We start from the raw sequence: 22,547 nt of genomic DNA on the forward strand, positions 1-22,547 counted from the left end.
ACCTTAAGTCAAACTTTTTGAGGAACTGCCAGGCTGCTCTGCACCATTTTACATTCCCAGCAGCAGTGCAGAAAGGTTCCAGTTTCTCCATGTCCTTGTCAACACTCATTATTTTTCGTTAAAAAAAAAAAAAAGATAGTCATCCTAATAAGTGTGGAGTGATATCTCATTGTGATTTGCTTTTTGCCATTTTTAAGGTAATTCCTACCAAATATAATTTATTTAATCCTTCCAGGAAAGGCCTTTTCAAAATCAAAATTAACTTTTAATTTTTCACTGTAAAAAGACTAGAAAATACAGGTAAACAAAAATGTAGAAACCCCAAATCACCCACAATCCTGCTACCTGGAGAAAACCAGTTTCTTACTGTGGAGCATCTCTTTAGAATCCTTTACTATGTAATATTTGCTTTTAAAAGGAGAACTCTGTAGACTCAGTGAAACCAATTGGTGGGATTGTGAGGGAGCTATTTTTGAGCAACAAGAATCCTGACCCTTCTCCTTCCCACCTAAGACAAGACCAGGGTTGGGCCTCCTGGCTTTACCCCTGCATAGGTTCTGACCTGGGTAGTGGGTGGAAGGAATGCTCGTCTCTCTGACCCCCAACAGTCCACTGAAAAATGTTGTTAACTTTCAGTCATGTTGGGGCTTCCCTGGTGGCGCAGTGGTTGGGAGTCCGCCTGCCGATGCAGGGGACGCGGGTTTGTGCCCCGGTCCGGGAAGATCCCACATGCCGTGGAGCGGCTGGGCCCGTGAGCCATGGCCGCTGAGCCTGCGCGTCCGGAGCCTGTGCTCCGCAACGGGAGAGGCCACAACAGTGAGAGGCCCGCGTACCGCAAAAAAAAAAAAAAACCACCAAAAAAAAACCTTTCAGTCATGTAGCTGTTAGCTGTCAGTGAATGAAGATCCTTGTTGCCACTTAGACTTTAAAGATGGCGTTGGGGTGAGGGTTGAGGGTGGCTAGGTTCTCTCACACCCTGAACCTAAGAAACTTTTTTGACATGATGCTACAAGAGGCATACATTAAAAAAAAAAAAAAAATTGATCACACTAGACTCATTGGATGAAGAAAAGGATACTGCTTGTTGCAACACCATCTTTGGTAACCAGTCCCACATTTTTGCATTGATTTTGAACAGGCAGTCTTTTTCTAATATAGCTAACTGTTTAAAAGTTGAACGGTAACTTCTTTGTTTTCGTAACAACTCAAACTTTCAAAAGTTCGTTGTAAACCTGTGATTTGCATCTTCGAATGTTTTCTTCCTTATCAACGGTGGCATCCTAACTGGCAGCCAGATTCTGAGGCTAGCACAAGATTATTTTAGCTCCGATAATAAAAACTAAGTATTATGGAGCACTTTCTATATGCCCCGCTTTCACACGGATTACTTCACTCAGGCCTCACAACCACCTTACGAGGTATGATTTATCACTATCCCAGGATTATGGATGAGGAAACTGAGGTTCCACAACGTGGTCTGGCTGTGGAGTCTGGAGTGCTAGCATTCTCGAAAATGGTACTCGTCTGAAACTTGTAACTAAACACAACAGTACGGTTGAAGAAGAAAGAATTTGCTAATCTGGACTGCCTGTGCCAGTGCCCCACTCTGTGTGGATGTCACCCTCTGGGCTACCTCAGGTGTGGCCTCCCTCTGTCCTCCTGCCCTTATTATGTGGGAAAGAGGTTTAGAATGAAGTGAGGTCAGCCTCTCCTGCAGGGGACATCACTACAACAATAGCCTTTGTCCAGTTAAGCACTTGTCCTGTGAACGCACTTGAGGAGCGAGATCCGGAAAGCCAGGGTGGTTTCAGCTTTTTCTTGACCTTCCTCCCCGCCATCCCAAGGTCACGAAAGGATGAAGAGCTGGGAAGGAGCAGGCACAGCAATGGAAGGCTTATGCGAGTGGGGTGGTGATGCTGGGGGGGAGCCCTTGGGAAGGCACTGCGGGAGGGCTGAGAGGATTGTGAGTGGTCCAGGGCAAGAGGCAGGGACATATTTACTGCCAGTCCACTGTGAGCCAGGCTCCGTGCTGGGCTGTTTATGGAGAGTCTCTCAAAACAAGTGCTGTTGTCATAAACAGGTAGTAAAATCATGTTTTATTCGGACCACCTCTCAGTGAAGTCGGTGTTATTAGCTGCCTTAAATCCTTTTGGAACAAGGCTGGGTGTGAACAGCTAAGGCTGTCATCCCTGTTTGATGGACGAGTTTGCAGGCTCAGACAGATGAGATAACTTGTTTAGTGTAACACAATCCCCAAATGACAGAGGCAGGGCTGCAGTTCTGCCTTGATTTCAGAGGCGGTGAGAGTATATATTTAGTTTATTTTCTGGAGCTTAAGGTTTTGGGTCCCGTGCTACCTTGTGGGGCCTTGGGATGGGGTCAGAGTGAGCAGCCTTCTGGCCTGGTAGGAAGGGGGCTGGGATTCCAGCCAGGGTCCCTGGCCCCAGGGGCATGTGGAGGCTGCGATTGCTGACCTCATGTCCCATCTTCTGCCAAAAAATAACTGGAGTGAATTAAGAGTTTTAAGCAGTGTTTCTGAAGCTTTTATCAAGACTTTAGTGCAGGGACTTGGGTTTAGGGTCAGACCTAGGTTGGAATTCAGGTCTTGGGCTGCTTATATAAATTCTGTCAGCCTTCATTTGTGAGGAGGGGATAATACTGCCCATTTGGTAGGTTTGCTGGGAAGATAATGCTTGGTACATGGTAATGCTCAAGAAATGTTAGCTATTACTCTTATCACCACCCATGAAGGACCTTCATGTCACCCTTCTACCATCCACCCCCTCTGAGACCCATTCGATTTAACCGTTTTATGGAAGGTTATTCATTGATGCTGCCCTGTGTGGAGTTTGCTGGTGGATGGGGGCCTTCCCTATCTAACTGGGAGACTCATTTGCTGCACTGGGTCTCCCAAGGCTGTGAGTAGCTTCCCCATTGACACCCATCTGGGGCCAGAGCTGCTCTATCAATTCTTTATTAAGACCAGTTATTTTTTATTTATGATGCTTGCGGGTTCATTAAAAATGGCACTCCCTGTAGGGGATACCGCAAGGCTTTTAGCCAGTTTTTATCAGGTTGTTAGAGTAGATATGAATATTTTAATAGAGAGAAAGAGCAGAGCCTTCAACAAACTTAATTTGTTCTGGAATCTAAGTGACAGGTTTAACAGGGGTGCCAAGAAATTCAGTATAATCAGCCCAGCCAGTGGAATAAGGAACACAACTGAATGGACAGGGGCCACATTTCCAGAGGGGCCACAGGGAGCTTTTCCACCCCCGAGTAGCTGTAAATCACTGTATCCCTGGATCCTTTGAGTCCAGGTAAGAGCAAGAGTAGCCACAGGCAGCTTCTAGGCTGAGTTAAGTTCCCAGGAAGCCAGGGGGAGTGTTTTTGCAGATGCTTTTTAACATTTATAGAATTCTTTCCCCAAGATGCAGATCTTATTAAATTATGTACAAAATAATGGATAAGCCAGGTCACTGCTGCTCATCAAAAGCCTATATGGGGCCTCAGAGTCGATCACAATCCTAGATACAGTGGCTGGTTTCTTGACGTAGTTTAAAAAATATCCACTTGGGGGAGCTTTATGATTGACTTTTAAAATCTGTATCAGCTTTTATCTGCTCTGTGAGATCCGTGTGACTGCCCGCCCCCTACACACACCCACGACAGTGACAAGCTACTGAAGCAAGCAACGGTTGCAGAAGTACAATGATGAATCAGTGGGAATGGTTTTACGTTATGGGCAATTCCCCTCTGGATTTTGAAGTTATTCTTGATTTTTAAAAAGCTTCCCCTTCAAACTCAGATAGTTTAAAGGATAGCAGTACTTTCTGCGGTTTCTTGATGAGTGTTTTGCACGTGTATGCACACATCGATGCACACTTAAACAAATGCATGTCCCAGTTAACGTTAAATAGCCAAGGCACCAGAAAAATTTCCTTCCAAGTTTCATGGACATGGTCACTTACAAGGAAGATAAAATCATAAAACCAAATGTTTGAGCAGGGAATGCTGTTTTCCACTGTGTTCACCATCACTCTGTCTCTCTCTCAGAGAGGTGGGGCATGGAGAGGTCTAATGAAGGACAATCCCTTGCTTCCCCGGGCAGAAGTCCAGGTTCCAGATGGTCTTTGGGGTCTACCCAGATTTGGACAGTTTTGAAATAATGGAAAGCTAGTTAGGGTTCCTAATTAGGACATTTGCTAGAGAATGTTGTCACAATATGGATGTACCATTAACCCACTTTACTGTGGAATAAAATGAAACCAATTATAAACCCACGTATACAAGTGTGACTCTACGTGTCCACCTGTCCCCACAGAGGGAGCTGGATTGTTTCTTAGAGGGGGGGCGGAATGGCTGGGTTATTGTCTGAATCTCAGTCTTATTCTGTTCTCTTCTCCTTCGTCCTCTTCTTTTGAGTTGTCAGGGCATTATGAACTCTCTTCTCATTTACTTAGTGTCCAATTATTGTATTAATAAGGCTTTGCTATTTTGACAAAGCCTCTTTCTTATTTTTCCTGCTCTCTTTCCAAAAGAGGAAAGGAAGAGTTCCGGAGGGTCACTTTTCAGCCTTTTGTCCCTTTGGTGAGGGGTGTCCCTGTCCCTGAGCAGCTTTGCCTCTCTCTGCATTTGCTTCCCTCAGTGCCATTCCCTCCCCTGCCAGCGGGGCTCCTCTCACCTTGCCCCACCTCTCTCTTACCTGACAGCTTGGCCTGTCAACACACGAGCATCACACTCCATTGTCATTGTCCTAGGAGGACAAGTCTTAGGTACCTGCTCCAGTGAGGACCAGTCTCCCCTCCCCCAGTCACTTGTTCACCATCTTCACTGGCCACATCGATATGACTTCCACTGCTCAGTGCAGGAGAAATCTCGCCTTCCTCAGGAACCCTGTTGCTCCTGCCGGGAAGACTTTTCTTCAGGAGAAATAAAAAATGCTCCTCACTCCTATTTTCATAGTATTTTCTGGCCTTTTTGCTCTAATGGAGTGGTTTTTAACCATGGACTTTTTTTTCTTAGGACACAAATCATAGTCAGAAGCCCCGCCCAGTCCATGCCTGACTTCCAAGGGCCCTGTAGCAGGTGGTCTCTTAAGATGCCTCCCACAGTCCCTGCAGACCCCTCTGCAAGAGGACTTTGCTGCTTCTCCAGAGCATCAAGGGGTGGAATCTGCTTCTCTTGCCCTTGTGTCTGGTGGCCTTTTGACTTGCTTTGACCAACAGAATGTGTGGAAGTGACACTGCAAGCCCAGCCCCAGCTTCTAGATGCCTTGCAGCGCCCACTCCTCCTCTTGGGTCCTTGCCCTGAGACTGCCAAGACCACCGGGTGAAGAAGCTGCTCTAGTCACCAGAAGATGAGAGGAGACACGGAGGAGACGTGGAGACGTGAGGCCCCCCCCAGCCAGCACCCGGCCCTGAGTGCCGGGAGGCATCTTGGACCCTCCAGCTCAGGTGCCCGCCAGCTGATTGCAGTAAGATGTGCAAGCCCTCCAGTAAAGAGAGGAATCACCCAGCAAAGTGCACAGCCAGGAGAGCCGGTCGGTCCTTGTTATTTTCAGCTACTAAATTCTGGAGTGGTTTGTTATGTAGACATAGAACGGAAAGAGGTGCCCTTCAGGGAGGCCTTATGTTAAGTCTGGTGTGTGTGTGTGTGTGTGTGCGCGCAAGCCAGCTTATTTTAACTTGTGAAACTGGTTTCTGCGTGATGCCAGTGTAAACAGGGGAGAGACGGCTTCCAGCTGCCCCGTGTTGCTGCTCCCTCCTGCCCACTCCCCGCCCCCTTCTCTCTGTGCACCGTACACATCATGGCTGTGCTTGCTGTGTACGTTTATGCACCGTGAACATTTTATAGATGCTCTGTGGCAAGTGTTACATAGAATCGGATTTATGTTTGTTCAGTCTTACATCGCTCACATCAGCCAAGAGACGCCTGCGTCTAAGGGCACAGAAAGCCCCATTTGCTCTGATGATGGCAGGGGGAGGATCTGGGCCCTCAACAGCCCACCTAACCCTACTCTCTTGAACTTGAGGTGCTCCAGTGAACCCCAGAACTGTGCATTGGAAGGCCGCTGCTTTAACACGCTCCAGTGCCTGCTGGAAAACTTACAGTCACCAAGATCCTGAACTCACTAGGTGTGCCGTTAGGTACATAGGTTACTTTCCTACTGAAAGTGGATGACTTCTTTAAATCCTAAGGAGACAGCTCCTAGGGCTGCTGTTGCACGTTAACCTATTCTTGAACACCAGACTTAGTGTCCATTCTCCTAGTACCACCTGGATAATATAATGGTTACCATGTTCTCCCTCCTCACCACGTGCTGCATTCTGTGCTGAGCACTTCGCATACATTGTCTCATTAGTCTTCCTGAAGGCCCTGTGAGGCAGGTATGATCGGACTTATTTTACAGATAAAGAAATGAGGACTCAGAGAGGTAACGGCATTTATCCATCAGGGCTCGGGCGTCGCACAACTCCAGGGGGCGCCATTCACCTTGTCGTCTATGTAGATGGTGCCCTTTGGTGTTGTGCAGTTCACATGGTGACCCTGTCCAAGGCAGCGATCTAAGGGTTGGCAGAGCTGGGATTTCAGTTCCGAAGCCTGAGCACTTCATTTTATACAACTTTATTAAAACTTTTCACTTCACTAAGCTACTTTATTTCTTCTGTCTCTGTATATTTATATATTTGAATGTCAGTCTATCCAGCCACCTATTCATCTGTCTGTCCATCCATCCATCTATCCATGCCTCCGTCTGCCCATCCCCTCACGCAGTCACCCATTTAGTGGAATCAGTGAAGGTATGGAGTATCTGTTAAAGGTCTGAATATTCAGTTTCTTGAAATATACCTAGAAACGCTAATTTTATAGTACCTTTTCTTATTTATAAGTTCACGTGGCATAAAATGTTTAATTATTGAGTATCTGAAACAATTAGAAAAGCAAGTAACAGTCTAGAAACCCATGTACCCACAATTCAGATTTCATATTGTGCTATATTTACTTCAAATTTCCTTTGCCTCTCTTTTTTAAAGAAAGAAAATAGAACAATGAAAGTCAAAACCTACCCCCTCTCTTTCACCTCTTTCTCTAGCCTAAAGATGGCACGTCATATCCATGTCACATTCCCATGCGTGGTTTTTTTACATTTACTACATCTGTACGTATTCTTAAATAATCTTTAGTGTTGTTTTGAGTTTTACAGTTTGCATTTACTATCAGTATGCTTTTGTACCTTGCTTTTTGTCCTTCAACACTATATTTTTGAGATTTATTCATTTTGACATATACGCATCTAACTGATGGGCAGTTAAGTTGCTTTTACTTCTTTTGCTATTACAACCGATGCTGTAGGGAACATCTTGGAACGTGTCTCCTTGTTCACACGTGCACGAGCTTCAGGAGGGTGGAAACCCAGGAGTGGAATTGCACATCTTCAATTTTCCTTTTTAAAATACTCTCCGAAGTGGTTGTGCCTATTTACCCACACCAGCCCTATACAAGAGTTTCTATTTTCCCATATCCTCAGCAACACGTGGCATTACCTAGCGGCTATCAAATGGTACCTCTAGTTCCCTGAGAATCATTGCATAGTTATGTAGGTCATTCAGGTTTCTTCTGCTGTGAAATGCTTATTTATAATTAATACCCTTTGCCTATTTTTCTACTAGATAGTCTCTGATTTTCTTATTGATTCATAGGAGGGTTGTTGTTTCTTCTTTTCTGAAAATCTTTTCTGGAAACAGACCCTTTGTTAGTTAATTGCATTGCAAGTACCTTCTCCTAGTACTTGCTTTTCTTTTAATTTGGTTCTGCTTGTTTCTATAGGTCTTTGCCACTTTTATCCTTGAACATTTTAAAAGAGATAAGTCATTTAATTATAGTACCCTTTCACAATATAATGGAGGTGTACACAGGTAAGTTTTCCCTACCTTTCTGCAGGAGAAATTTTTAGAAAACCATTTATTGAGCTCTTACTATTATAAGAGCAATGCATTATCCTAAGCACTTTGCATGTATTGAGCAATCCTTTTAATAACACAAGGAGATGGGCACAGTTGTTATCCCCATTTTAAAGATGAGCAAACTGAGGCCCAGAGAGATTAAGTTATTGCCCCAAATTATGCAGTGATTAAGAGATAGACCTGGGATCAGAATCCAGGGAGTTAGTTCCAGGGCTTGTGTTCTAACACTAAAAGGAACTGCTTCTCAGTGCCAAGTTCCTGCTCTCCAGAGCCCACTGGAAGAGAGACACACGTAAACAGGCTCCATTTTTCAGTGAGACCAACTTGGGGCAGCACGTGTTACTATAGGAGAGGAGAGGACTTCCTGGAAGGAATGACCTTTGAGCTGAGTGAATGAGAATGAGATATTTGTGCTGGAAGTTGATGAAAGCAATGGTGAATGTGTGTGTGTGTGTGTGTGTGTGTGTGTGTGTGTGTGTGTGTGTGTGTGTGTGTGTGTGTGTGTGTGTGTGTGTGTGTGTGTGTGTGTACACTCCCTATGGAGGGTGGGGAAGGACATTCCAGGCAGGGGGAACAGCATGTGTAGAGCCCTGGAGAGAGCAGAGCATGTTCTGGGCATTGTGAGCAACCCAGTGTATTTGGAAGGTGGAATTTAGGGATGTGTGATTAGAAAAGAGGCCAGGCACAGTGCCTGGTATTTGGCTGCCATTATTATTTAATATATGAATGAATAAAAGGTTTTATTGTTACAAGTGCAATCATGAGGCGATCTCTTAATAACTGGAATGCCCAAAGCATTGTCCTTAATAATTAGGAGGACTATTCTCCAAACCTCTTTGGTTTCAAACTTTGCTCCCGTATATATGAGGAAATGTGTGAGTCTTAACTTCCCTATATCAATAAACACAGTTTAGCGAGCTCAGTGCAGTCTTTTGCAGCTGAGACTCCTTCAGGTCTCCTAGGTAAGCATTCAAATGTCACAGGTCATTACCGACTACTGGTCTTTACCTGTTACTAGGTCATTACGTATAGGTCATTATTGGAGCTGTCGATGCGGCTGGTTGAGAAATTCGAGTTAAATAAATGTATTCCCTTGAAGACACATGTGGTGTAATGTGGGTTATTTATGCTTGGGATTGGTTTGTTTTCAGGTGTGAATTGATGTTTTTTCATTCATTCAACTCATTAGTTAGCACCAGGAACAGACAGGACTTTTAGCTCCTGCGCCGACTCAGCAGTCACTAGAGTGTGGTTTTGTTAGGCAGAGGTAGAGGAGAGGAGAAACACAAGTCTGGCAAATGAAGTCGTTAGCAATGCCTTACTTCGTACCGCGGTGGGTTTTTGGCCTTGCCTGGTTGGGATATTGTAGTCGTGAGGCTAGGAACAAGGTCACCACGTGAATCTGCTTTAATCTGTGTCCAGGGCTAACTCCACAAACGTTGTTCTTCCCCAGGGAGCATGTGGGTGATTCATAGCTAGATCCTCAAAGCAATTCAGAGCGCGTACTCTAACATACTGTAATGACAGTGGGTCCGTAGCTTCCTCTTTGCCTGTAAAATATTTATTGGGGCATTTATTGGCATAGCCAGGGGTCTGGTGCGGGGAGTTTCCTGAGCCCCAGGGAATCAATGTGCCTGGTGTCTCTTTCCACTGGACGACCTCCAGTCCTTGTGGCCACTGCAGGGGGTGGTTAAGGGGAGAAGGGAGGGACTAGGGATCCCCTTCTGGCTTCGGGGAGAGTTTCCTTTATTCCAAGCTAGGGGTCACTTTAGTCTTGGGGATGGGGTTGAGGGTATTCAGGGAGGCAACAACAAATCCCATCTTGCTGCTCAGTCAGTGGGAAGTTGCTGGTGGTGAGGGAGATGTGTTTTTGCCATCTTGAATTCAGATTCATTTTTTTCCACAGGATCCATGTTATAGATGATACTTAAAATTTTCAGGGTAGCCCAAAATAGAAAAAAATTCTGTTTGCCTAAAATGTAACTGAAGAAGAAATGTGTTTTGGTTATGTTATGGTTCTATAAAAGGCAATATTTTTCAAACGTTTTGCCCCCTGCAATGGAATCTTTCCTTCAGACGAATGTACAAGGAAGTGCCGTATATATAACAGATAAATGCAGAACTACTGTGGTTGATGCAGGATTCAGCCTCACTGTCGCTAAGTCTTGGTCCCTGAAATTCACTTTCTTTTTGGGTTGACATAACTAGTTAATCACTGCTGCCATCACCCATTCTCTCTTGAGGGGGCGCTGTCCACCTTTACTGCTGTATTGCAAAGGGAAGGGGTGGATACACAACTCTGGTCAGGTCCCTAAGACCAGAAGGGATAACAAGTTATTCCCAGAAGGGAATAAATGTAGCAACAGGGGGGGGAAAAAAATGGAAAACTAGTGGTTCTGAAAACTATTCTGTGGATCAGTGTGGGCTGGTTGCATAAGAATCACCTGGGAAATATAAAACAGATGAATTAAAACAAAAGAAAACAAAACAATCTGGGAGCATTCCTCAGAATTCCAATTCAGTTGCCCTTGAGCAGGTCCTGGAATCTGTATATTAAAGAGCTGCTCAGGGCTTCCCTGGCGGCGCAGTGGTTGAGAGTCCGCCTGCTGATGCAGGGAACACGGGTTCGTGCCCCAGTCCGGGAAGATCCCACATGCCGCGGAGAAGCTGGGCCCGTGAGCCATGGCCGCTGAGCCTGCGCGTCCGGAGCCTGTGCTCCGCAATGGGAGAGGCCACAACAGTGAGAGGCCCGCATACCGCAAAAAAAAAAGAAAAAGCAGAGGCTCTATATCCTGAAGAAGGAAAGAGACTAGGGAGGGAGGGAATAAGAAGGAGCCAAGACCTGGAGAGAAAGACAGAGGAGAGATTTCAAGGGATTAAGTGTTTTTGGTGAGTGGGGTTTGGGGTCCTAGATGAGTGAAGAGCATACTGGTTAATAATGATGATAATAATAGCTAACATTGTCGTGCTGAGGTCTTTACGGAGCTCATCTCATATGATCTTCACAATAACCTAAGACAAGAGACGTGATTGGTATCACTAGTAAACAGAAGAGGAACCCAAGGCATTGGGAAGTTAAGTTACTTGCCTTAGGTCATATAAGTAGTAAGTGTTGGATACAAATTGGAGCTACTCAGGCAGGCTACTGCAGGACTTGTACTCTTGTGTGTTTTGTGTTTTGTTGTTATGGCTGTTATTGTGACTGAAGTATTTTAAAGCAAGTTCCAGTCCTTATGTCTTTTCACCCCTACATACTTCGTTATGTAGTTCTAGAAAATATTTTCTACATATTTTCTTATGCAACTATAGTACCATTATGATACCTAACAAAATTAGCAGTAATTCCTTGATATTACATATAATCCAGTCATATTCAGATTTCCCTCATTATTTCAAAAATGTCTTTCTTTAATCTTGATTCATACACACCAGGATACAAATAATGATCTATACATTGCAATGGTTGTTACCTCTCAACATTATTTTAATCTACAACAGACTCACTTTTTTAAAAATGCCATTAACTTGTTGAAAAACCTGGTCAACTGCCCGGTAAAAGTACCCAATTTGAATTTGTCTGTTTGTTTCTCCATGATATCATTTAACTTGCAGAATCTGTAATCCCTACACTGTATGTTGCCTCCTTTGGACATGTTGTTCTGGATCATCCAAACCAAATGTTTGTTATCTCTTTGAAAGATAACGGGAAAGGTTTGATTTATTTCTCAGTACCTTTGCTTTGGATTTGTTTTTAATAGTTTTTTTTTTTTTTTAGATGTTGGGGGTAGGAGTTTATTAATTAATTAATTTATTTTTGCTGTGTTGGGTCTTCGTTTCTGTGTGAGGGCTTTCTCTAGTTGTGGCAAATGGAGGCCACTCTTCATCGCGGTGCGCGGGCCTCTCACTATCGCGGCCTCTCTTGTTGCGGAGCACAGGCTCCAGACGCGCAGGCTCAGTAGTTGTGACTCACGGGCCTAGTTGCTCCGCGGCATGTGGGATCTTCCCAGACCAGGGCTCGAACCCGTGTCCCCTGCATTAGCAGGCAGATTCTCAACCACTGCGCCACCAGGGAAGCCCTGGATTTGTTTTTAAATATCAGCCTTGTGTTTCCCCTAGGGATGAACCATCATTTATTTAACTATTTTTTCACTGCTGTTTTATATTTGGTTTACAGTTTTCTCCCCTTTTTAAAATATGCTTCAGTGAACATCTTCACAAATATAATACTTTTTATCATTTCTTTAAAATAAGCACCCAGATGTGGAGTTAAACGTTATGATCATTTTAGTGGATGTTTAAATATATGAAAACTACTTTCCACAGGAATGCTTTTTTTTTACTTTAAAAAATTAAAACTTAAGGTTTCTCAGATTCAGTTGGAAGATCCCATGGGTTCTTTGGGTAACCACAGACTCAGGGGGTGGGTGTATAATTGAAGATTGGCCCCTACAATATTTCCTGATATCTTTCAAAGAGATGACAAAGGAGGTTGCATTGTATGACCCAGAACAACACGTCCAAGAGAGGCAACACACAGTGTAGAGATGAAATGAAGATAATTGAAGTGATGTCCAGATATACTGACTTAGTATGTTACAGTATTATGATTTGGGCTCATTTCAGTACACCTGTTTTAAAGGGGATTTTGTTTTCTTACGTTCTAATGGATTCTAGCTTGGTTGTTCTAATGAATTCTACAGAGAGCCAATTTAGATATCATTTCAAAAAGATTCTTAGTCAGCTGAAGTGTCATAAAGCAATGTAAAAACAAGAAATGAAAATCTCACCACTTTCCCAGTACTTGCTGTTACATTCCAGGTTGTTGTTTTTGTCTTGCTTTGCTTTTTTCATTAGATGATGTTTTACAGGTATCTTTTGTTCAGAATACTTTTTTTTGTCTTTAGGAATGAAGAATATTCTACAATGGAGATTTCATAGAAAGGGTAAGTAATTCGAATATTAGTCTCACTGATTCCCTCACACCCTCATGCCTGCCTTCTTATCTAAGTCTGTGGTATCTTTTCCTTGCTTGTGTGATAGTACTTGCTGGCTATATTAGAGTTCAGCTAAGCTGCTGTAACAAGACACTCTAAAAGTACAGTGGTTTAGCAATGTAGAAATTTGTTTCTCTCTCATATAACGGTTCCAAGGTGGTCCAGATATATGGGGCAGCTCTGCTTTATACAGTCATTCAGGAAATTGGGCTCCTCCAACTTTTTTGTTTTCTGAAAGCCGCTTTTTTTTTTTTTTTTTGATGTGGACCACTTTTTTTTTTTAACCACAAATTATCCATTTTATTTTAACTTTTTATTTTATATTGGAGTATATCTGATTAACAATTCTGTGATAGTTTCAGGTGCATAGCAAAGCGACTCAGCCATACATATGCATGTATCCATTCTCCCCCAGACTCCCCTCCCATCCAGGCTGCCACGTAACATTGAGCAGAGTTCCCTGTGCTACACAGTAGGTCCTTGTTGGTTATCCTTTTAAATTATAGCAGTGTGTATATGTCAATCCCAGACTCCCTAACTATCCCTCCCTCCAGCCTCCCTGCACACACACCCACCCCACTCCGGTAACCATAAGTTCATTCTCTAAGTCTGTGAGTCTGTTTCTGTTTTGTAAATATGTTAATTTGTATCATTTCTTTTTAGATTCTGCCTATAAGCGATATCATACGATATTTCTCTCTCTGTGTCTGACTTACTTCACTCAGTATGACACTCTCTAGGTGTGGACCACTTTTAAAATCTTTTACTGAATTTGTTACAATATTGCTTCTATTTTATATTTTGGCTTTTTGGCCTCGACGCATGTGGGACCTTAACTCCCTGACCAGGGATCCAACCTGCACCCCCTGCATTGGAAGGCGAAGTCTTAACCACTGGACTGCCAGGGAAGTCCCTCCTCCAACTTTTGCACTTTGTCATCCCTTAGGATATAGTCCTTGTCTGTATGATTGAAGCTTTGCCCCTGCTATTCTGAGGTCCAGTTCATGAGAAAGGGAAAGAGGAGGTCTGTGACCACGGAGTTCCTTTTGACTCAGAAGTTGCACACATCACTTCCACTCATGTTCCTTTGGTAAGCACTTAGTCAAATGGTCATACATAACTGCAAAGGAAGCGCAGAAGTGTAGTTTTTGGCTAAGCAGACTCATACCCAGGAAGAAGAGGAGAATAGATTTTGATGGGCAAGTAGCAGCCTGTGACATTATCTATGAAGGTGAGCTCTAATGTCAGACAGACATGAGTCCCAGTGGTGGCTCTGCCACTGGCCAGCCATGTGACCTAGAACAAATGATTTATCGTCTTGATTTTCTCATTAGAAAAACAGAAATAATAATTTCCACTTTATTGGGATTGTTATGAGACTTGAATGAGTGAGTTCATGCGAAGTGCTTAAGAAAAAAGCACTGGTGGTTAGAAGCACAGAATTGGGAATCAGACTGGCAGAGTTAAAATCCTCGCTCTGCCTTTGCTAGTTGTGTGATTTTAAAGAAATTACACAGAATTCTCAGAGATCCACTTTCTTCTATAAACTGGAGATGCTATTAGTGCCTACTTATAGAAAGAACTCAATGAGGTCCCCCAATGCTGGATTTTTTAAATGATTTATTCATGCTCAATAAATCATGATGGCGTTTTTGTAGTTATTATTATGTCTGTTCATTTTATAAACTCCTGAGTTTATCTCCAAAAAAGAAGTAGTAAATTTAATTGTGTAAGCATGCACCTGTCATGAGTTGCTGCGTTCTCTTAAACCTCTTGTTACTACTTTGCTCCTTCATCCTCTTAACATGTTTCGTGTGCAGCTTGTATACTAGTTCCTGTTTGATTTCTTGGGTAAGCATCTACTGATGACTTTATATTCTGAGTCACATAGACTGGGCTATTTAGTGTGAATTCTACAGTTTGTCTCAGAAGTTGAGCACAGTTTTTTCATAATGGTCTCAGTCTCATGCAGCCATTTTGAATAGATTAAACTGGCCCAAAGAAAACTCTGTGGATAGCTAAGCAATGTAATAAAAATGGAAAACTCAGGGATGATACACAGCTGCTTTAACCTCAGGATCTCTCTCTCTTGTATCATTGCAATGACCCTGAATTATATTTTTCAGGTCTAATTTTGGGATTTATTTGCAGAATTCTACTTCTCTGCGTTTATGCAGATAACCTATGGACCCATGATTGCTCCTGTTTCCTTCCATTGACCCTTCCATGATTCCCATGTGACTATAGGGACACTTTCCTGTTCCCCATCTTGCCACCCACTATTTACAGAGCTGACATGCTGCTATGTTGTACCATTGTGCTGTCCTGAATACTGTGGCATTCAGCCTGGCTCCAATGATATAAAATGAGGGGGTATAGATGCCTTTTTCAAACTTGAGACTAGCAAAAGACAAAACCCCCTTTTGTTTGAAACCATTGGAAGTGTAGTCTTGAGTTCTTGTTCTTTTAGAGAAACTGTGGGGTGGGTCCTTTTTTTCCCACACATGCACTCACTGGCTGCTGCAGTTTTGCATGGAGTAATTGAGCAAATGAAATACCAAACCTATAAAAGGTAGCATTATCAAAGTGAATGAACGAACACTTACCTAGCAGAACCATAAGACATGGAAAAATAGGAAGACAAGTTAATGATCTAGAAATTGTATAGCTTTGCTGTCTTGGAATCATGGCAGATGGAACATATGGCATCGGGTCATTTTTTGCATTGATATGAAAAGAAAATGAGTTTATTTTACAAATAAATGGAGTTTGTGTTTCTGTTTGCTGTTCATGACTATAATGTCTACTTCACTTGAAATGGAAATATGTCACCTAAATATTAAATATAGAGAAGGATTTTTTCAGCTATTAATGAATAATTTTTCTTTACATGCCATGACTTCATCCACTTCAGTAAACATTTTATGCTTTTCTCTTCGTTTGCTATTACTTTGTGTGATGAGGCTGTCTGTGAACAGAGGCATCTTAAGAAAAAAAGAGGGAATTGGTGAAAAGACAGACATGTTAAAATTATTATTTGCCTGAGTATTAGGATTTTAGATTAAGTCGTAGAATCAAATTCACTTCGTATTCTCATGGATTTTTAGATAAAACAGTATTTCTATTTCCTATTTTGAGATTCAGAATAGGCCCCGAATTCCACTGAAGTTGCCATTAAAAAAATCTACCACATTCATTGTTGTCATTGTAGTGGCCATTTATTATTTTTAACTTCACAGCATCCTTACATCAGAAGTTTCTTTTCCTTGTGGAAACCACCCCTGCCCTATTCTCAGTTCATGTGACCCAAGCCTGGCCAAAGCCCACAGTAATTGGGTAAACAATGGGCTGTGTTTGAAGCCAGGTTAGTCCAAGTCAACTGTAAGACTTTTGAGTAAAACGAGTTCTCTGTCCATTGAAATTTCTTTTTTTTTTTAATTTTATTTATTTATTATTTTTGGCTGTGTTGGGTCTTCGTTGCTGCAAGCGGCTTTCTCTAGTTGCGGCAAGTGGGGGCTACTCTTCATTGCGGTGCACAGGCTTTTCACTGCGGTGGCTTCTCTTGTTGCGGAGCACTGGCTCTAGGCACGCGGGCTCAGTAGTTGTGGCTCGCGGGCTCTAGGGCACAGGCTCAGTAGTCGTGGCGCACGGGTTTAGTTGCTCCACGGCATGTGGGATCCTCTCGGACCAGGGATCGAACCAATGTCCCCTGCATTGGCAGGCGGATTCTTAATCACTGCACCACCAGGGAAGCCCCGTTGAAATTTCTATAGGGAATGAAGTATGAAGCTGACAGAGGTGGTCTGGGCTTCTACATGGTAAGAGTCTGCCTGAGATTGAAGCCAGCTCGGAGAAAATTGATCCAAGAGATGGAGAAAGATTCTGACCCTATTGTTTGAGCCTGAAATGAGATTACCCCTGCCATTGAATTTCTTATTTTATCCCCAGACTATTCTGAGCTTGTTTCATCCACTTACAGGTGGAAGAGTTCTGGCCACTATAATCATTATGATTTTCCTCAGGAAACATTTGTCCAACACCTGCATCATTGCATGTTAACTACTTCACATGTAACAGGAAAATACTAATTATTAATAGCAGTATTAATAGCACAGTGAGAATAGAAGGGGTGCCTGGTTAGTTTCCCATCCAATGCAGAGCTCCCTTCCTCTTTATTCTTCATTGATAGTCACCTTAGAATCAAAATCACTTCATTTTTTCAAGGATTTCAAGATACAACAGTGTTTTTTTTGTTTGTTTGTTTGTTTTTTGCGGTACGCGGGCCTTCTCACTGTTGTGGCCTCTCCCGTTGCGGAGCACAGGCTCCGGACATGCAGGCTCAGCGACCATGGCTCATGGGCCCAGCCGCTCTGCGGCATGCGGGATCTTCCCGGACCGGGGCACGAACCCATGTCCCCTGCATCGGCAGGCGGACTCTCAACCACTGCGCCACCAGGGAAGCCCAAGATACAACAGTGTTTTATTTCCTATCTTGAGTTTCAGAAGAAGTCCTGAATTCCATTATCATCCCTACTTTTAAAAAAATCCACTACCATGTCAAATAACGCACTACCTTACAAAGTAGTGCATTCCAGTTTTCGAAAGTTCTAATTCTCAGAAGGTTTTTTCTTTTATTAAGTTGAAATATGTTTTATTTTTATTTCACTCATTGGTTCTAATGCTTGAAACCATGCAGATTAAAGCAAAGTTCTCTTCTACAAGATAGCACTTCACGTATTTGAAACACCAGTCATATCTCTTCTCTGTCTTCTTTGCCCCCAGGTGCATAACTCCAGTTCCTTATCCCATCCTTCACAAAGGGGAGAATCCAGACACCTTGGTTGCTGTCACCTCAATTTACTTTTGTTTGTTAAATGTCCTTTTTAACGTGAGACTAGCACTGCGCTAGGACCTCCTTTGTTTTCCTCTAGACACTCATATGAGGGCAGCCTTATACCGAATTATATTTTGGGGCTTCCAGTTCCCATCCACACTTTCTGATTCATAGCAAGCTTGCTGTGAGCTAGTACTTTCCCTCCCTCTCATCCCTGCCCCTTTTTCTTTGGTCCAAACAGTTCTTAAGCCAGGTCTGTGTTTGAGTTTTGATTATTTGAATCTGTTTTAGGACTTTACAAAACAACCATAAGTCTTGTTCCCCTAAATATCCAACACCATGTGGAGGGTACTGTTTTGCCTATGTGTTTCTGACTCATTTGGGACCTTTGTTGTGTAAAAGTCAGTCACTGTTGCTTGGGTCACTGACATAGCCCATTGACTAGATAAGAGTATTCATTTTGTCAGTTAGGAACTGTATTCAGATGTGGGTAAGAAAGAGTGGCTTAAATACCATAAAGTCATGTGGAGAGAGGCAGCCCAGAGCTGGGTATGATGTTTGCATAACACCACGTAGGACTCAGGCTCCGTCGGTATTTATGTTCCACCATCCCAGTGCCTGGCTTCCATTCTCAACATTGCCTCATAGTTTAACATGACGTTCTAATATCTTGCCCACATTCTAGACGGTAGGAAGGACAAAAGGTTGCTTCTCCTAATAGAACAAGCTCCTTTTAAGGAGTTCCCCCCAATCCCCTCAATCTTTTCACTTACATTTCACTGGGCAGTATTAAATCATGTGGACACAACTAGCTGCAAGGGAAACTGGGAAATATTCTGGGTAGCAGCATAACCAGCCAAAAATTGGCGTTCTGTTACTAAGAAAGAAAAGAAAGTGGATATTGGGAGACTACCAGCCACATTCCTGGAAAGCTGTATGGAAACATTTTCCTTCTGGCCTTGGAAGTAAAGAGTAGTAAAAAGAGCTACTTAATTTGGACAATATCTTTCCTTACTTTTGTATGACCTTTGGGTTTGGTGTGCTCTATTTTCCTCTAGGCCTATGTGGAAAGGTTAAAACGCAGTTGTTTCTTCAGTCCTCCCTCCTCCCCTCTTGTTTGCTTGCATTTAGTACTAGTCTGCTGACCTTGCAGTGGCAAAGATGAAAACTGTTGGAGCCTAGTAGTGTTTGAGTTAAATTGAACTCCTTCTTTAATACAGTAAGGACGAGGTCTGTCTTTCATTTTTTTAAAAAAAATAATTTATTTATTTTTATAAATTTATTTGTTTATTTTTTGGCTGCGTTGGGTCTTCGTTGCTGCACGTGGGCTTTCTCTAGTTGTGGCGAGCCGGGGCTACTCTTTGTTGCGGTGCACTGGCTTCTCATTGCGGTGGCTTCTCTTGTTGCGGAGCACGGGTTCTAGGCGAGCAGGCTTCAGTAGTTGTGGCACTCAGGCTCAGTCGTTGTGGCTCGCAGGCTCTAGAGTGCAGGCTCAGTAGTTGTGGCTCACGGGCTTAGTTGCTCCGCGGCATGTGGGATCTTCCCGGATCAGGGCTTGAACCCGTGTCCCCTGCACTGGCAGGGAAGGTTTCTTTGTCACTCCTCCCATTATCAGATGAAGTCTCTTCTCCCACCCCTTAAATCTGGGCTGGTTTTAAACTATCCGATGGGGGAGCGCGGATGGCATGAATTGGGAGGTTGGGATTGACATATGTACACTATCGATACTATGTATAAAATAGGTAACTAATGAGAACCTACTGCATAGCTCAGGGAACTCTACTCAGTGCTCTGTGGTGACCTAAATGGGAAGGAAATCCAAAAAAGAGGGGCTATATGTATATGTATAGCTGATTCACTTTGCTGTACAGTAGAAACTAACACAACATTGCAAAGCAACTATACTCCAATAAAAACTAAAAAAAAAAAGTATCTGACCAATAGAATGTGATATAAGGGAAGCTGCAGCTTCTGCTTTTGTTCTCTCTGAACATTTCTCCAGTTTAGCGTACTGGAAGGTGAGATGCCACATGGAGAACTGAGGTGTTCTAGTTGATAACTCCAGCCAGCTTCCGAATAAGTGAGTGATTGAGGCAATCCAGGGTCAGTCAGCCCCCAGCAGATCTACCCACTGACTGCAGATGTTTAAATGAATCCAGCTGGTACCACATGGAGCACAGATACGCCATCCCAGCTGAGCCCTACCCAAATTGCCAATCTGTAGAATTGTGAGTAAATAAATTGTTAATATTTTAAGCCATTAAGTTTTGGAGTGGATTGTTATGCAGCAAACCACCAACTTAAACAGAAAAAAGAATTTATTGGGAGGATACAGGGTCGTTTGTAGAATTGAAGGGAAAACTTCAGAATGAAACAATAGCCTTGTAGCAGGAATTACTCAATAGTCTTGCCTGGGTATCAGTTCTGGAGTGAATGAACTCCAGCTGTTTCTCTTGTTCTTGCGTTGTTCTACAGATTCAGAGTCCTGAGGGAGAAAATTTGATGGGTCACATGTCCATCCTATGGATGTATTGATTTATGAGAGGAGAATTTGGCAGAAGGAACTTCCAGTTTCCTCTTAAGCTTTTGTACTGGGGGAGGCGATAGACACTTGGACTTATCTCCCCCCAGTTGTACACAAATACTTCCCCCTAAAGAAACCCAGGTGCTGCCAAGGAGGGGGAATGGATGGTGGACATCTTCAAAGTGACAGCTCTCCACTACCATCACTTCTTTTCCCTGATGAGGATTTTAAAATATTTATGCAAAATTTGTTGTTTCATGGCAAATAAATGTGTGGGAAATAAAAAAAAATTATGCCCATATGACAGGCATATAAGTCAATATATGGAGAGAAATTGCATCTTGGATTGAGAAGGTTAAAGGTGAAAAGGGCTTCAGAGCTCATCACGGCCAAGGTCCTCATTTTATAAATGGGGAGAGTGAATTGAAGGTGATTAGGCCAAGGGTACATTGAATTCATGACAAAACCAGAACTAGAACCTAGGTCTTTTTTTTTTTTTTCCTCTCTAACTATCCGTAGCCTCAGTTGGATTTGGGAAGGGAAAAAAATTGACCTAGAGTGTTTGAAATGTGCATGTTACCTCCTTTTGGGTATTCTCATAGCAAGGACTCTTTGGAAGGCCTCTCCGACTGTGGGTGGCACCCTGCTTAGCTTCCCTCCCAGCATCCATCATCTCTTTCCCACTTCTAAACACTCAGGCCAATACAGGTTTCCCCTGCTATCAGAAAGTAGAGCATTCCTATGAAACCCTTCCTGAGCTGAAATGGCTGAACGTGAAGGAGTAATTAACTTAGGATACATGTTGCTAATGGATGCACAAAATAAACTGAGATAAAGCACAGGCACAGTTCAGAGCTGTGGCAGCTTGACGCTGAGATGCCCAGTGTATTTCCTGGGGGAGGAGCTTGGAGGTGCCACTCTCCCTGCTTAGGGTTCGAGCTGCCTCTGTAACAGCTGCCTGCAGAACAAATGCTAAACGCTGTTTTCTCTTTTTCATAAAAACGAAAATCCTTTTCCGATTTCTTTTGATTAGTGCAAACAGGTACGAATGTAGGTCTTTTGTAAAAGCAAAGTGGTATAAAGCAAACTTTTGAAAAGCAGAACTGTATCGCTCTGGACCAATCTAAACCTGAAAAATCAGAAGCGGTTGATGTTTCAACATCCAAGCCAGCTGGCGCTTGAATCAGGATAACACTGTCCTGTCGAAACTTAAACCCGCTTAGAACTTTGGTTTGGTGGCCGCTCCACACTGTATTTTCTACTTGTTTTAAATCTCTTGGTTTTTTGAAGGATATTTGCAGAAAAATAGCAGCTTTGCATTCTTGTCAGATCCTGATGCATACTGTTTTTTCTAAAGTCCTAATCCTGTTAGTGAGACATGTTGATTAAACTGTATCATGGGGGATTATCGCATCTGAGAAGAAACCGCCAATTGGAGAATCTCAAACTATATAAACATAGACCTATCCAGGAGAAAAGACCCTGATTATTATTAATGAAAAACTGTTGCAAGAGATAAAAACAAGGTCGTAAATAGGCAAGAACATATTGAAGGAAAATTATTATAAAATAGAGTATAAAAAATATTTAGATCTCTGGTCTGGAAGGAAACAAGAAACAGTGGTTGCCTCTGGGAAGAGGGGTGGATGGCTGGAGATCAGGATCTCCAATGGATCTCCAAAATTGAGATCAGACTTCTCAATGTTGAACCATGTCTTTGAAGCCTTTACCTCATCACATTTCTTGTATCCTCTTTCACATGTGGTCATTATATTTAATGGACCAATTCTGCTCACCCTAAAGGTAGATTCATGTTGCCATTTGTTGGCTGTTTCAGTGTGTAATGCACTAAATCCGGGTTTGTGACTAAAGGTTTCCCATTGGCATATGTGGAGATAGCAGATCTCAGCAGCAGCTTCATGGAAATCTTTCCATTTTGAAAGACATGATTTTTGATGTTCCTGCCATGGTTTTGCCTTCTCTGGAAATAATACCAGGATTGCCATTATTTGTGATAGGAGAGAGCCTGGAGAAAGAAAGGATGTTGGCTTCAAGGTAAAGGTTTTGGCAGATCCAGCGCCATCTCACTGGTTACAAAGCCTTTCTGGAAAGCATGCAATTATTCAGCTTGCACAGCACAATTAAGTGAACAATTCATTTGGTCTCTCTATTGATACTCCATCGCAGAGGGACTGGGGTGGCTCGGGAGATTGGAAATGGGAGCTGTA

At 42.9% G+C, this 22,547-nt stretch overlaps 1 protein-coding gene across 4 annotated transcripts in view; it reads left to right on the plus strand.

Annotated features, from left to right (window-relative positions):
• Positions 1-22,547, plus strand: part of LOC307190113 (uncharacterized protein) — a 224,338-nt gene that overhangs the window by 28,522 nt on the left and 173,269 nt on the right. For all 4 annotated transcript variants that reach the window (XR_013829418.1, XM_079929020.1, XM_079929019.1 and 1 more), the window contains exon 2: positions 12,872-12,910. Coding sequence is in view for 3 of the 4 variants with exons in the window: in XM_079929020.1 (XP_079785146.1) it covers positions 12,874-12,910 (37 nt within the window). In the remaining variant the exon portion in view is untranslated. The remainder of the gene's footprint in view (positions 1-12,871; positions 12,911-22,547) is intronic.

Source organism: Stenella coeruleoalba, assembly GCF_951394435.1.
Source record: "Stenella coeruleoalba genome assembly, chromosome: 8".
NCBI lineage: Eukaryota > Metazoa > Chordata > Mammalia > Artiodactyla > Delphinidae > Stenella > Stenella coeruleoalba.